We start from the raw sequence: 14,069 nt of genomic DNA on the forward strand, positions 1-14,069 counted from the left end.
CAGTCTGCAGGCCGACGCTCTATCCACTGAGCCAAACCAGTTAGGGCAAGTGATTCTAAAATAACTTACTAATTTTTCTCAGTCAAAGGATCTAAATTTGAAACAATATAGATACCTAATCATAACTGAACTAAAATCAAACAATATCCTTTATGATTGAAAATGTTAACCTCAAAATGAGAAAAGTCAATATCTTATTAACACAAAACAAAATAACTATAATACCTTTCCCATGTGCAATATGGTTGTTTGAGGGTTCTTCATTCTTCTCTTCGGCCTTCTCACCTACTTTTGGAACATTTTTAGGTACTGCATGATTGTTTATACCCAATTCATTTCCACCTTTTAATTCCAACTTGTGGGCCTCTTGCTGTTAGATAAAGATTTAGTAACAGTAAATATTTTCAGCTAACAATGTTACATCATTGACTATTAACTAAATGTTCTGAAACAGTTCATTTTCTGAAACCTATACTCTGGGTCTAAATTTCAAACACTTGGAGATGGGGGATATAATGTTATTTTCTGTTCAATTTTTATACCTGATACGAAGTCAAAGAAGAACCAATACATTTTAAAGTCTCTAATTGTAGTAAATGGCCTAAAATGTTAGACAGAGGTAATTCTCTTTGGCTATGCTAAAAGAGTGATTCTGCAAGAAGAGAGTCTTGCCAAGCATTGTAGGTTACTGTGGGAGGCATACAGTTAAGCTCTGTCCTGGGTGCTGTGGGCAGGGTGGGTTCTTTATAGGCAAATGTTATAATCCAGCAGGATGACAGACAGCAGGAGATTGGCACACAGGTGACCCTCAAGTGTGATAAATGGCTACTGACATTGTCAGGTTTTTTCCCCCCAAGTAGAAACAGCAAGGGTGGTAAACAGGGCAATTTCTTCCCAAGTGCACTGACCACCAAAGCATAAGAAGTAATGGCATACCAATACACCAGGTCAGTGCTCCTTCCAAACTGCTCCTAAATATATCATCTCCTTGGAAACTTGAATCTTTGGGTATATAGTTAGACCTGACTCAATTCTATTGGTGAACCAGTTTTCTCTTTTATATTGAACTGCCTCAAGTAGAAAATTGGGAGACACAAAGATCAAGTAGATATGCTTGAGTTGCCATATAGGTCCTTACACTTAATATTTAATGCATTTATACATGGTTGGTCAACTCTAAAGCACTATGCAATGTCATCATTAAGTAATGTTATAAAAAAACAATAGCACTTAAAAATCTGCAGGAAATCTAGAACTACAAGAGCCAAATTATAAGAACTTGTCAAAATAAAGAAAAAAGTTACTTGGACAATTCCAGTAAAAATCAGCAGATAAAATCAACAACAAACATTTGTACTGTGCTTCATAGTTTACAAATTGCTTTCAAATTTATCCTCTTAGCAGAGACAAATAAATACTCTGAGGAAAAACAAAACTGAGGCTTAAAGAAGTTAAGGAGCTTATCCAAGGTTACAAAGCTAGAGAATTGTGGAGAATGAATTCAAATGACAGTCTTTCTCACTCCCACATCTGGGAACTTGTAAACAATAGCCAAATCTCAGAGCTTAATTGTTGATGAGTGAGATGATAAACTGAAATTTTTGTACATGTCAGCATGAAAGACAGGTGAGAAAATCAGTGAGGTACAACCTGAGCATCTATCCTGCATCTCTGTATTTTCGCTATAATGTTATATCATAGGCTATTTTTACAGTATTCCACTTCATTGTAGATGTGAATAAAACAAACAATATTAAACAAAACTTAAAAATCAATGAACTACTGTTCAAAAACACTTTTCCATTTAAAATAGTTAACAATGCCACTTTGATGTATTATTAATGACTGTAACTTTTTGTTGTTGTTAATCCTCACCCAAGGATATTTTTTCCATTATTTAGAAAGAGTGGAAGGGAGGCGGAGAGACATCAATGTGACACATTGATTGGTTGCCTCTCCCACATGTCCCCACGAGAGGTGTTGGGGATTGAGCCTGCAACTGAGGTATGTGCCCTTGACTGGAATTGAACCTAAGACCCTTCAATCTGTGGGTTAACGCTCTAACCACGGAGCAAACCAGCTAGGACTAAATATTCTTTTTTAAAATATGTTTTTATTGATTTCCAAGAGAGGAAGGGAGAGGGAGAGAGAGATAGAAACATAAATGATGAGAGAGAATCATTGATTAGCTGCCTTCTGCATGCCCCCTACTGGCATGCCCACAACCCAGGCATGTGCCCTGACTAGGAATCAAACTGTGACCTCCTGGTTCATGGGTCGACACTCAACTACTGAACCACACTGGCCGGGCAATATTAAATATTCTTAGAAAATAAGAGTGTTTTGTTTTCTTTCTTTATTCATTCATTTTCCTCTCATTGATCCCCTCCAGTCTGACCCCGGGCCCCTTGCCCCTGCCCCAGACCTATTGTCTGTGTCCATGGGTTATGCATATATACATACACGCATAATCCATGGTTGATTACCTTCCACCCATCCGCCCTCCCTTGCCTTCAAATAAAAGTGTTTCCTAAGTGCAATGCTGATAATTTGGAGAAGGGGCACCTAATTGCTTTTTAAATAAACTTTTTATTCTGAAATAACTTTAACTTCACAGAAAACTAATTAACCCTCACTTAATTTCCTTTAATGTTAACATCTTATATTAGCATGGCACATTTGCAAACTAAGAAACTAACATTAGTATACTACTAACCAAACTCCAGACTTTATTTAGATTTCACCACTTTTTCCACTAAGTCCTTTTTCTGTTCCAGGATCCCATCCAGGGATACTACATTGCATTTAAGTCTTCAGGTCTCCTTAGTCTCCTCTGGTCTACAACAATTTCTCTTCCTTTGTAGCATGAAAGCAGTAAACAATTAAGTATGACTTGATACCAGAATATATATTTATAGACATGAAAATGTGAATTTCTTATAATTTTCCCATCATAAAATAGTCTTTTGATTTTTCAACCATTTTTAAATGTAATAACCACTTTTCCTATGGATAGAATGAAAACAGAAAGCAGGTTGTACTGAATTTGCTCCTTCTCCAGAGTAACTTCTAAATTATTTGGTTAAAAAAAAAAAATCCCTGAATACAACTTATACTTGTTCCATACAGTTTACACTGAATTTGCTCCTCTGAAAGAAAAAAAAAAAAAAAACCCCAAAACTCACAGAATCACCTTGCTATAGTAGTTGCAGAACAGGGAATAAAGAATGGGGAGTAGAATTAGGCAGCTGGCTAAAGGGTAAGGGCTACTGTGTTACCCTAGAAAGGAGTCTCTAAGAATCTCCCTCCTCCCCACCTGTTCCATTCAGGGCAGGATAACGGCAACAAATTATTGAAGAGTATGTTAGTTAATTAATAATATAAAAATAGTCCAGTATAGAAGAACAGAGAGAACTACACTTGCCTGAAAAAAAGAGTAAACTTCTCATCTGTGCTTCTTGGAAGAACAGAAGATGGCAAACTTATCCAATTTTTTAAAATAAGATTTTTTAATTGATTTTTAGAGAGAAAGAAAGGGCGAGAAGGAGAGAGGGAGAGAGGGAGAGAGAAATATCAGTGTGAGAAACTTTGATCAGCTGCCTCCTGCACGCACCCCAGCTAAGATCGATCCCAAAACTTGGGCATGTGCTCTGACCTGTATTGTAATTGAACTGGCAACCTTTCAGTGCATGGGACGACACCCAACCAACTGAACCACACTGGCCAGGGCTTACCCTATTATTGATATGGGCTTCTAATAGAACAAATGCAACAGCAACCTCCCTTCCCCTTCCTTCTGTGTTCTACTATGCTCCTCTATTGAATATCTCAATAATACCTTCTGCTTGTTTTCAATGTCTCTACTCAGGCCTGCCATTTCCAGTAATCTATCCTCACATCTCTTGAAGGTAGACTGCAGACAGGCAGCAGCTGTTTCACTTTGTAGATTCAAAAAATGAAATACAGAAAAAACGATGCCCTCAGTATCATGCTGTAAAACAGTGAAACAGCTAAGAATGAAAATCTGGTTTCCTTAACTTCTAGTCCTTATAGAAGATGTTACCAAAGAGCAAGATAAATATTTTTCACTGTTCAACCTCTCTTTACATTAAATCACAAGACTTTATACAAACTATTGTTACTTAGATGAGATTACAAGGTGGAAAACAATGAATGTCCTAATCTTTAGACAAATTCCCTCCATTACAAAAGCAGGGCCTTTGTAATATATATCAACTGAAAATGGATAAATTAATAAAATAATTTTCTACCTCTAGAATATGAATCCAAGTAGTGTTTCATTTCTATATTTTAAAAAAGGAATTCAGAGTAACAGAGATTTATAATTAAGGGGAAAGTTTCTCAATTTTTTTTCTTGTTCTAAAAAGCATAAAATAGGAAGTAATTGATTTTTCTGTAAAATGTTTTGCACTTTACAATCTGAGAAATACATTAACAGCAAAAACTATTTTTAGCCCTGTATGGTGTAGCTCAGTTGGTTGGGTGTTGTCCCATGAACCAAGGGGTTGCTGGTTCACTTCCCAGTCAGGACACATGCCCAGGGTGCAGGCTCAATCCCTGGTAGGGGGGGGGGGGCATGCAGGAGACAGCCAATCAATGTTATGCTCTCACATGAATGTCTCTCTCTTCTCTGTTCCTCTCTCTCTAAAAATAAACTATTCTGTAAAAAAATATATCAATAAGCATATCCTCAGGTGAGGATTTAAAAAAACCAAATAAGAGATATTTAGCTCAAAATTAATTTTAAGAGTTATGGTTATGTAAATATCTAATTTACTCAGCAATAAAGCCACTGCAGGTCATTTTTAGAATTAAGCAGTCCAGAATACTTAAAAAATACAATGTTTTATGACAAAAGTACAGATTTTAATTTCTAAATTACAATATTTATAACAAGAATATATTTTGATTTAAGTATCTTTTTTAATTTACCTTTTGTTCCTGCAAAAACTGGTCTGCTAACTTCTTAATATTTTCTTCATGCTGTGCTCTTAATTCTTTGATTTGTTGTCCACACTGAAAACTAAATTACAAAGTCATTTATTTTAGATTATATTATCTGGGACTGGATTCTCAAAGTCTAGAAGTTGAAATCTTACATTTACAAAGACGAAGCATTCAGTTAGCAGGAGAGTAGGCAAGGAAGGACAAAGAGCAGACATAAATATAGCTCAGTCAAGATTCTTAAAATATTTGAACCTTTAATAGAGGATTAAAAATACTGATAAAGCTAATTTAAAAATCAGAAAGATAAAGGTTTATTTTTAAAAATTCCTTTTATTAAAAAAAACAATTGTCAAAGCCAACTTCAATCACAGAAGAGAAAAACAATATAAAGGAGAAAACTGTGAGACCAAAATATAGTAATAGTTGAGAAAAAACAGAATTATAAGTGTTAATAGGAGTTGCAGCAAGTGATTCATCCAAGAGTTAGTACTTTAACACAATAATAAAAGTAAGAAGAGCAAGATAAGATACAGACAGTCCTCGGGTTACGTCGGACTCGACGTACGTCGTTTCGTGGTTACATTGCCATCTCCCATTTATTTATAAAAAAAAAGTTCTGTCATTTCGACGTATGTATGTATGTGCTTTATGTTTTTTATTATTTATTTACCACAAGTAAAGGTCAGGAATTGTTATCTTTCTTTTAAATTTTTTTACTGTTTCACTTCATTACTGCTGTGCATGTGCTCCATGTGAGTGACGTAGGTGCTTATTAGGTGGGTTCCGATTTAGGGCAAAAATCGCATTACATCGCACCGTAGGAACGGATCTCCGATGTAACCCGAGGACCTACTGTATACTTATTTTCAAGAAAAAATGTAAAGGAATAAAATAGATAAAGACTGTGAATTTCTACTGCACAGTAGTCAAAGGATATGAATAGAATGTTTATGCAAAAAGAAACAAATAGTTAATATAGAGGAAAATGTTAACTTTCACCATTAAAATGCAAATTAAATTTCTTATGTGTATTTATGGTGTTACATTATTCCTGTACTTGCAAAAATAAATTAGAATTATAAAAGCCAATGTTGGAGGAGCTATGGGGAAACATCTAGCTATTCTAATAAAAGCCTAAGTGGTCCTCGCACCATCACGCGACACCCTCATGCCGCCACAAGATGGCCGGCAGGGGAGGGCAGTTGTGGGTGATCAGGCCAGCAGGGGAGGGCAGTTGGGGGCGATCAGGCCAGCAGGGTAATGCAGTTGGGGGCAACTAAGCCTGCAGAGGAGGGCAGTTGGGGGCGACCAGGCCTGCAGGGGAGGGCAGTTGGGGGTGACTAGGCCAGCAGGGGAGGGCAGTTGGGGGTGACTAGGCCAGCAGGGGAGGGCAGTTGGGGGTGACCAGGCCTGCAAGGGAGGGTAGTTGAGGGCAATCGGGCTGGCAGGGGAGCAGTTAGGGGGTGATCAGGCTGGTATGTGAGTGGTTAGGGGAGATCAGGCTGGTAGGTGAGTGGTTAGGGGCGATCAGGCAGGCAGGTGAGTGGTTAAGGGTGGTCAGGCAGGCAGGCAGGTGAGCGGTTAGGAGCCAGCAGTCCTGGATTGTGAGAATGTGCAGGCCGAGCTAAGGGACACCCTCCTGCACAAATTTCGTGCACTGGGCCTCTAGTATAAAAATAAGAGAGTATAGACTTCAGAGAGGCAATAGAAAGAGAATAGAAAATGAATTTAAATGACCTAAGAAAACAAAAGAAGAGAAGAAAAACAGAAGCCAGAAAGGAAAAAATGAATTGTCCAAAAGTTGGACAGATATTACATAGATTCATAAATATTTGTAGCACCTTACCTCTCATATTCTAACCTCTTCACAAGGTAAGTATTGTTCTTCCGATAGTCCTGAAGCTGGTCTTCTTGTCGAAGAAATTCCTGACGAAGCTCAGCAAGTTGCTCTAGCCACATAAGGTAAGAATCAAAGGAATAAAGTTTACTCACTTCAATGAGTCCTAGTGAGAAGTTATGGGATTTTTAAAAATTAAATATACTTTTCATTTTCTTTTTTTTTTAATAGATTTTATTGATTTTTTACAGAGAGGAAGGGAGAGGAATATAGAGTTAGAAATATTGATGAGAGAGAAACATCCATCAGCTGCCTCCTGCATGCCCTCTACTGGGGATGTGCCCGCAACCAAGGTATATGCCCTTGACCAGAATCGAACCTGGAACCCTTCAGTCAACAGGCCGACACTTTATCCAAACCAGTTAGGGCCTTTTCATTTTCTTTATTCAGTTAAATTATATAATTAGCAGCCCAGTAATTGCCTTTTATAACACATGCAAGGGCAAGTAAAATTTATTTTTAAAACAAGATAGCCTCAGTGGTTTTCACATTAATCAGAAATATTAAAAAATTACACATCTTTTCACATTATGTAGACATACAAGCTGAGAAAACAGTACCAAAAAATATCTACCTACCCCTTTAAACCTGCTTTATAAAAGTAAGCAGAAAGCTCTGGCCTGTGTGGCTCAGCTGAATGGAGTGTCTTCCTGAACACGAAAAGGTGGCGGGTTCAATTCCAGGTCAGGGCACATAACGAAGTTGTGGGTTTGATCCCTGGTGGGGCATGTTCGAAAGGCAATCTCTCTCTCTCTCTCTCTCTCTCTCTCTCTCTCTCTCTCTCTCTCTCTCTCTTTCTCTCTCTCTCTCTCTCTCTCTCTTTCTCTCTCTCTCTCTTTCTCTCTCTCTCTTTCTCTCTCTCTCTCTCTCTCTCTCTCTCTCTCTCTCTCTCTCATCAATAAAAAATAAATAAAAGTAGGTGAGAAAATAGTATTTTTTAGATGTTTGCTATGGGTACAAAATTCAAGTTTTCTTTTTCATTTTAAATCACATTTGACTTCCAACTTAGGTGTTAATCACTTTAGATCTCATCTAGTTCTGCTACTGATGCTAGGTCCACACATACCAAAATCTATTTCAAAGCTCATAATTTCTGGGCTACGGCTAAAAGTTTTAGTTATAACGAATGATATGAAATGAGCTGTAAAGCAAATTAAAAGCTGGGCATCTGCTCTTTTGTAAACATTTATCCCTAATAAGTGGCCCACATTCTAGAGCCTTTCCTTCATCTGACCCCACAACTAAGAGGTCACCAGAGGAATGCCATGTTCTTAGGTGATTAAAAATTAGTTAACAGCCTTAGTAGTTAAGCAAAAGTAGTAGTTAACAAAGTCTTAATTTTTAAAAATAAGAACAGAGTTCTACTCTGTATAAGCAACATCTCTTAAGACTAAAATATAATGTCTACCCATAATGTACCAATATTATAGTTATAATAAAACATCTACCTTTTATAAAGGTTTATAGAATTAGTCTTAGTACTTTAAAGGCACTCCAAAATTGTTTGGGATATAAGTTCTTAAAAAGCAGAAATAGCCCTGGCTCGGTGGCTCAGCTGGTTGGAACTTCATACCGCACACCAAAAGGCAGATGTATATACACAACCGACGGACAGAGTCAACAGTGTGGTGATGGCCAGAGGAATTGGGGGTAGGGGCTGGGTGGAGGTGGGTAAAGGAAGGACATCTATAATAGTGTCAACAATAAAAGGCAGAATTAAACTTATATTTATAATATAATTACATAGAAATATAATGTAAAAAATAGACTAAAATAGAAAATATATCAAAGATTATATTTAGCAATGACAATAAAAATTTTGAAGTCACATGAATATTTGCTGAGGTATATAAAAAAGTTTAACAATATGCATAATAATAGTTATTGCATAATATAATAATCAGGTATGAAAAATAAATGATTCACATGAAATGCTTGTATTTAATAAATATGTTTATGTATTCAAGCTATATTTTTATTTATTTAAAAAAATTTTAATTGAGATATAATACTGTGTAAGTTTAAGGTATACAATATGTTGATTTGATTCACTTATATACTGTGAAATGATTACCACTGTAGCATTCGTTACATGTGAGATGATAGAGGTGCCTGGTCGCCCCCCACTGCCCTCCCTGCAGGCCTGGTCACCCCCAACTGCCCTCCCTGCAGGTCTGGTCACCTCCAACTGCCCTCCCCTGCTAGCCTGGGATTGGGCCTAAACCAGCAGTCAGACATCCCCTAAGGCAGTGGTTCTCAATCTTCCTAATGCCGCAACCCTTTAATACAGTTCCTCATGTTGTGGTGATCCCAACCATAAAATTATTTTCGTTGCTACTTCATAACTGTAATTTTGCTACTGTTATGAATTGTAATGTAAATATCTGATATGCTATATGTGTTTTCTGATGGTCACGACCCATAGGTTGAGAACTGCTGCAGGGGTCCCAGATTGGAGAGGGTGCAGGCCGGGCTGAGGACCCACCCCGCAATGTACAAATTTCATGCACTGGGCCTCTAATATAAACATAGTTGATCTCCACAGTTTTTTACCCATTACCCCCACTTTAGATAAAAGTAACAAATCTGAGGCCAGGCATCCCTCAATAACACATTCAAACTGATATCTGATCCCTGGCACCATCTTCTAAAATACAGAGGGCTAGAGGTAGCAGAAACTCTGACCTCAGCTATGGATATTGAATCTACAGAGACAGTGAGGTCCCAGCAGGCAGCAGTGACAAAAAGCCTTGTAGCTTACAACGTTAGCCAGTTCAGAGAACCTATGCTCAGGCCAGAAAGATTCTAGAACTAAAAATTGCTGCAATTTATATAAATCAGCACTACCTGGAAGCTATTAGGAATGGACTTCAATTGGTGATATTTAGGCCTCATTCAGGCTTCTTTTTCCTACACAGTAAATAAGTGAAGTAAGCTAACTTTACCTTCAGAATGAACCTGAGGCTTGATATGATTTCAAGATTTAGGATGGCTTCTCTGTCTCTCCATAAACTTCTAATAATATCTGAAATTTATTTTTTAAAATATATTTTTATTGATTTCAGAGAGGGAGAGAGAGTTAGAAACATCAATGATGAAAGAGAATCACTGATCGGCTGCCTCCTGCACGCCCCTCATTGGGGATTGAGCCTGCAACTAGGGCACGTGCCCTGACCTGGAATTGAACCCTGACCTCCTGGTTCATAGGTCAATGCTCAACCGCTGAGTCACACCAGCCAGGCTATTTGAAATTTCTTTATCAGGAAATACAGTTTTCATTTCTAAATGGAGCTAAAGGCTTATAATACAACTGACAAACAAAAATAAAACATCATTATAAATAAGTTCCAGTTCATGTAAAATACCAGATTCTTTCTTGTTTGAATATAGGCAAAAGATTATAAAGCTGAGAATTAATTTAGTATTTTGAGTGGTCAAAACAAGGGCATGAAAAGGGAAAGTAAACAGAAATGAAAGCAAAACTAAAGACAAAATTTTCCTATATCACAAATTTACTTTCAACTGATGGAAATGTGGTGTTGTTGTTTTTTTTTAATTTTGAACCCCAAAATACTCTATATCTAGTGTGACTGATACAGGTCACCACAGCAGGACTGCCAGAGTAGGTAACTTAACGTGAGATCAGGTCCATGGTTGATCGTGCAGGATGTTCTATCTCAGACAATAACACCAGGGTATGTTATAGAAAGGTATGGCCATACTCCCTCAATTTAACATCAAAAGATTGGGGATACAGTTAAGAAAGGGGTGGCCTAGAACCAGCTTTTCAAGCAAAATTTTGATTTCAAATTTTCTTTCAGTAATAAGCATAAAAATAAGGTGTGCTATTCAAAATAAATCAGTGTATACTAGAATATTAACTTGTTATATCAGGAATTAAAAACCAACTGCCATTCCTTTTATTTCCATGAAAATATTAACTACCATAAAGGATTTTTTAGGGTCTTAGTGTTGATTAATTCCATTATATCCAGTATTAATTTCAATAAAATAGTCAAATTTGGGTTTATAGTCAACTTATCAAGAAGTTTATTTCAACCACAGTAGATGAGTGGATAAAAATGCTATGGTACATTTATACCATGGAATACTTTGCAGCAGTAAAAAAGAAGAATCTCTTATCCTTTGAGACAGCCTGGAGGGACTTGGAGAGTATCATGCTAAGTGAAATAAGTCAGAGAAAAAACAAGTATCACATGATCTCACTCATATGTGGAATCTAAGTAACAGAATAAATTGATGAACGGAGTGGATCTAGAGACATGGAAACATGGAACAGAGTGTGGAATCTCAGAGGGAAGGCAGGGGGAAGGGTGGGTGAGTGGGAGGTAATCAACCAAGAACCTTGTATGCATATATGCATGGCCCATGGCCACAAACAATGGGCAGTGAGGGCCTTGGTGGTGGTGGTGGTGGGGGGGAGGGGGGTGGGGTGGGGGGGTGAAGTAGGGGTGGTGGCAGCCTGGAGGCGGTCAATGGGGGGAAAAAGGGGGACATATGTAACACTTTCAACAATAAAGAATTATTTTTTTAAAAAAAGTTTATTTCAGTGGAAATAGTTGCCAAGGCACAAAAGTCACATTAATAAAAGTCAATCTTAAAACTGCACCAAAACCAAAAGTTGTACAGTTATGAGTTCAAACAAAGCTTTTTTTCTCTGATGAAGAAAATTTCATATAAAATTTCAAAACATCTTAAGATCTACTAGTACTTCAATGCATACGGTACAATAAAGATTTTTACTCAGTAACATAGGCTGTCATTTTCTTTGACATATACTAGCAAAAGCCACAAGATTTCTTATTCAATTGATCTACTACAATTTAATGAGAAATATACTTTGATGACAAGCAGAATCATTTGTAAAAATTGCAAGTTGGGTACTGGCTGGGTAGCTCAGTTGGTTGGATCATTGTCCAATATGCCAAGGCTGCAGGTTCAATCCTGGTCAGGTTACATACAAGAATCAACCAATGAATGAATGAATAATTGGAACAACAAATTGATGCCTCTCTCTCTCTCTCTCTCTCTCTCTCTCTCTCTCTCTCTCTCTCTCCCTCTCCCTCTCTTTCTCTCTCTCTCCTATCCTCTCTCTCTCAAATCAATTTAAAAAATTAAAAATAAATAACAAATAAAAATTGCAAGCTGGAAGCAGCACTGAGAGTGTGGCATCTTCTTGTGTAATCCCAATGCACTCTGTGATTCAAAAAGAGCAGAACATGGACACAAATTCAACAAAAATAAATGCAGCCACCCCAAGAAACAAATTTCTAATAAAAAAAAAATCAAAGCTGGACAACAAATTCAAAAATACAACTAAAAGACAAAACGGACATCATCCAGAACCACAGGAAGGCTGGCTGAGTGGAAATTCTACAACTAGAAGGAAAGAGAAAAGCATACCGAGACTAAGAGGAGGTGCGGAAGTGCAGAGGAACGGAGGTGCATGCGGCAAGGGCTGGCAACTGAGGACGAGGCTGTCTTTTTGAATCGGGAGGGAGTCCCAAGCCCCCAACGGCTCTGAACTCCAGTTCCGGGTGAGTCTCTGGGGACCTAGACTCATACGAGGAGAAACTGGACTGTATGGCAGCGGGCAGAACTCGGAACTCGAGGGCGGCACTCTCTCAGAGGCGCTTGCAGCGATTACTGGGACACTGAGACACGGGGCCCCTTAGGGCAGGACTGAGGATCAGCCATTGCTGTTTGCTCCCCCCTGCTGATTCCCTGAGACCCCGCCCCACCCATGTTGTGCGCAGAGCCTTTTGCATATGAAAGGCCTGGCCCTTTGCAATCTGAAAATTACCTAACAAACTGCAGCTGGGCCAGACAGACCCAGAACTTCTAAGAGAAGGCCCAAGGCCACATAGAAGCTTGCATTGCTTCACAGCTGGGCCTCATTTGGGCACCTCCAAACCCCAAACAAGGAAGGGGAATCTGCAGATCACCTTGTAGCTCCTGCTGGGTAGCCTCAGGCAGAGGCTAAATTAGCACCTCATTAGATCCAAGAGCCAGTGTACCCAGTGGTCAGAGTGGGACCATCCAATTACAACTCCTCAGATCCATAAGGGACACACTCAGGGGGCAGACTCAATGAGCACCAAAGCTCCACTGAAGCAAGTCTTGCCTCATAAGGGTGTCTTCAGCACAGAAGTTCTCCCACTGTAGACACAGCTGATTCTCACAGCCAATTGGCCTGAAGGTCAATTCCTCCCAGTGATACCTACAACAATCAAGGCTTAGCTACAACAAGACTGTGCACAAAGCCCACAAAGGGGTGCAGCAAGAGTGTCCACCTCAGGTAATTGGGGAGGCTGAGCCACTGGGCCCTATAGAACACCTAGCACACAAAGCCACTCTACCAACACAGGAAAGAATAAAAAATGCGGAGACAAAGAAACAGGTCACAAATGACAGAAATGGAGGAAAGCAAACGACTGGATATAGAGTTGAAAACCACACTTTTAAGGTTTTTCAAGAACTTTCTAGAAACCGCCGATAAATTTAGTAAGGCCCTCAAAAAGCCTGGTGAGACCCTCAAGAAATCTAGGGAGACCCTCGAGGTTATGAAAAAGGACCAACTAGAAATTAAGCATACACTGACTGAAATAAAGGATATTATGCATAGTTCCAACAGCAGACTAGAGGATCGCAAGAATCAAGTCAAAGATTTGAAATATGAAGAAGCAAAAAACACCCAACCGGAAAAGCAAAATGAAAAAAGAATCCAAAAATACGAAGATAGTGTGAGGAGCCTCTGGGACAGCTTCAAGTGTACCAACATCCAAATTATAGGGGTGCCAGAAGATGAGAGAGAGCAAGATATTGAAAACCAATTTGAAGAAATAATGACAGAAAACTTACCCTACCTGGTGAAAGAAATAGACTTCCAAGTCCAGGAAGCGCAGACAACCCCAAACAAAAGGAATCCAAAGAGGACCACACCAAGGCACATCATAATTAAAATGCCAAGAGCAAAAGACAAAGAGAGAATCCTAAAAGCAGCAAGAGAAAGACAGTTACCCACAAGGTAGTACTCATACGACTGTCAGCTGATTTCTCAACATAAACTTTGCAGGCCAGAAGGGAGTGGCAAGAAATATTCAAAGTGATGAATACCAAGAACCTACAACCAAGATTACTTTATCCAGCAAAGCTATCATGTAGAATTGAAGGTCAGATAAAG

The 14,069-nt window shown here is 38.5% G+C and overlaps 1 protein-coding gene across 2 annotated transcripts in view; it reads right to left on the reverse strand.

Moving 5' to 3' along the window:
- GOLM2 (golgi membrane protein 2) overlaps positions 1 to 14,069 on the reverse strand; it is a 119,059-nt gene that overhangs the window by 54,251 nt on the left and 50,739 nt on the right. For both annotated transcript variants that reach the window (XM_081112426.1, XM_081112425.1), the window contains exons 3-5: positions 6,815 to 6,917; positions 4,954 to 5,044; positions 226 to 370 (exon numbers count right to left, since the gene is read on the reverse strand). In XM_081112426.1, coding sequence (XP_080968552.1) covers positions 226 to 370; positions 4,954 to 5,044; positions 6,815 to 6,917 — 339 coding nt within the window. The remainder of the gene's footprint in view (positions 1 to 225; positions 371 to 4,953; positions 5,045 to 6,814; positions 6,918 to 14,069) is intronic.

This window comes from Myotis nattereri (assembly GCF_964212035.1).
Source record: "Myotis nattereri genome assembly, chromosome: 1".
Taxonomy (NCBI): Eukaryota; Metazoa; Chordata; class Mammalia; order Chiroptera; family Vespertilionidae; genus Myotis; species Myotis nattereri.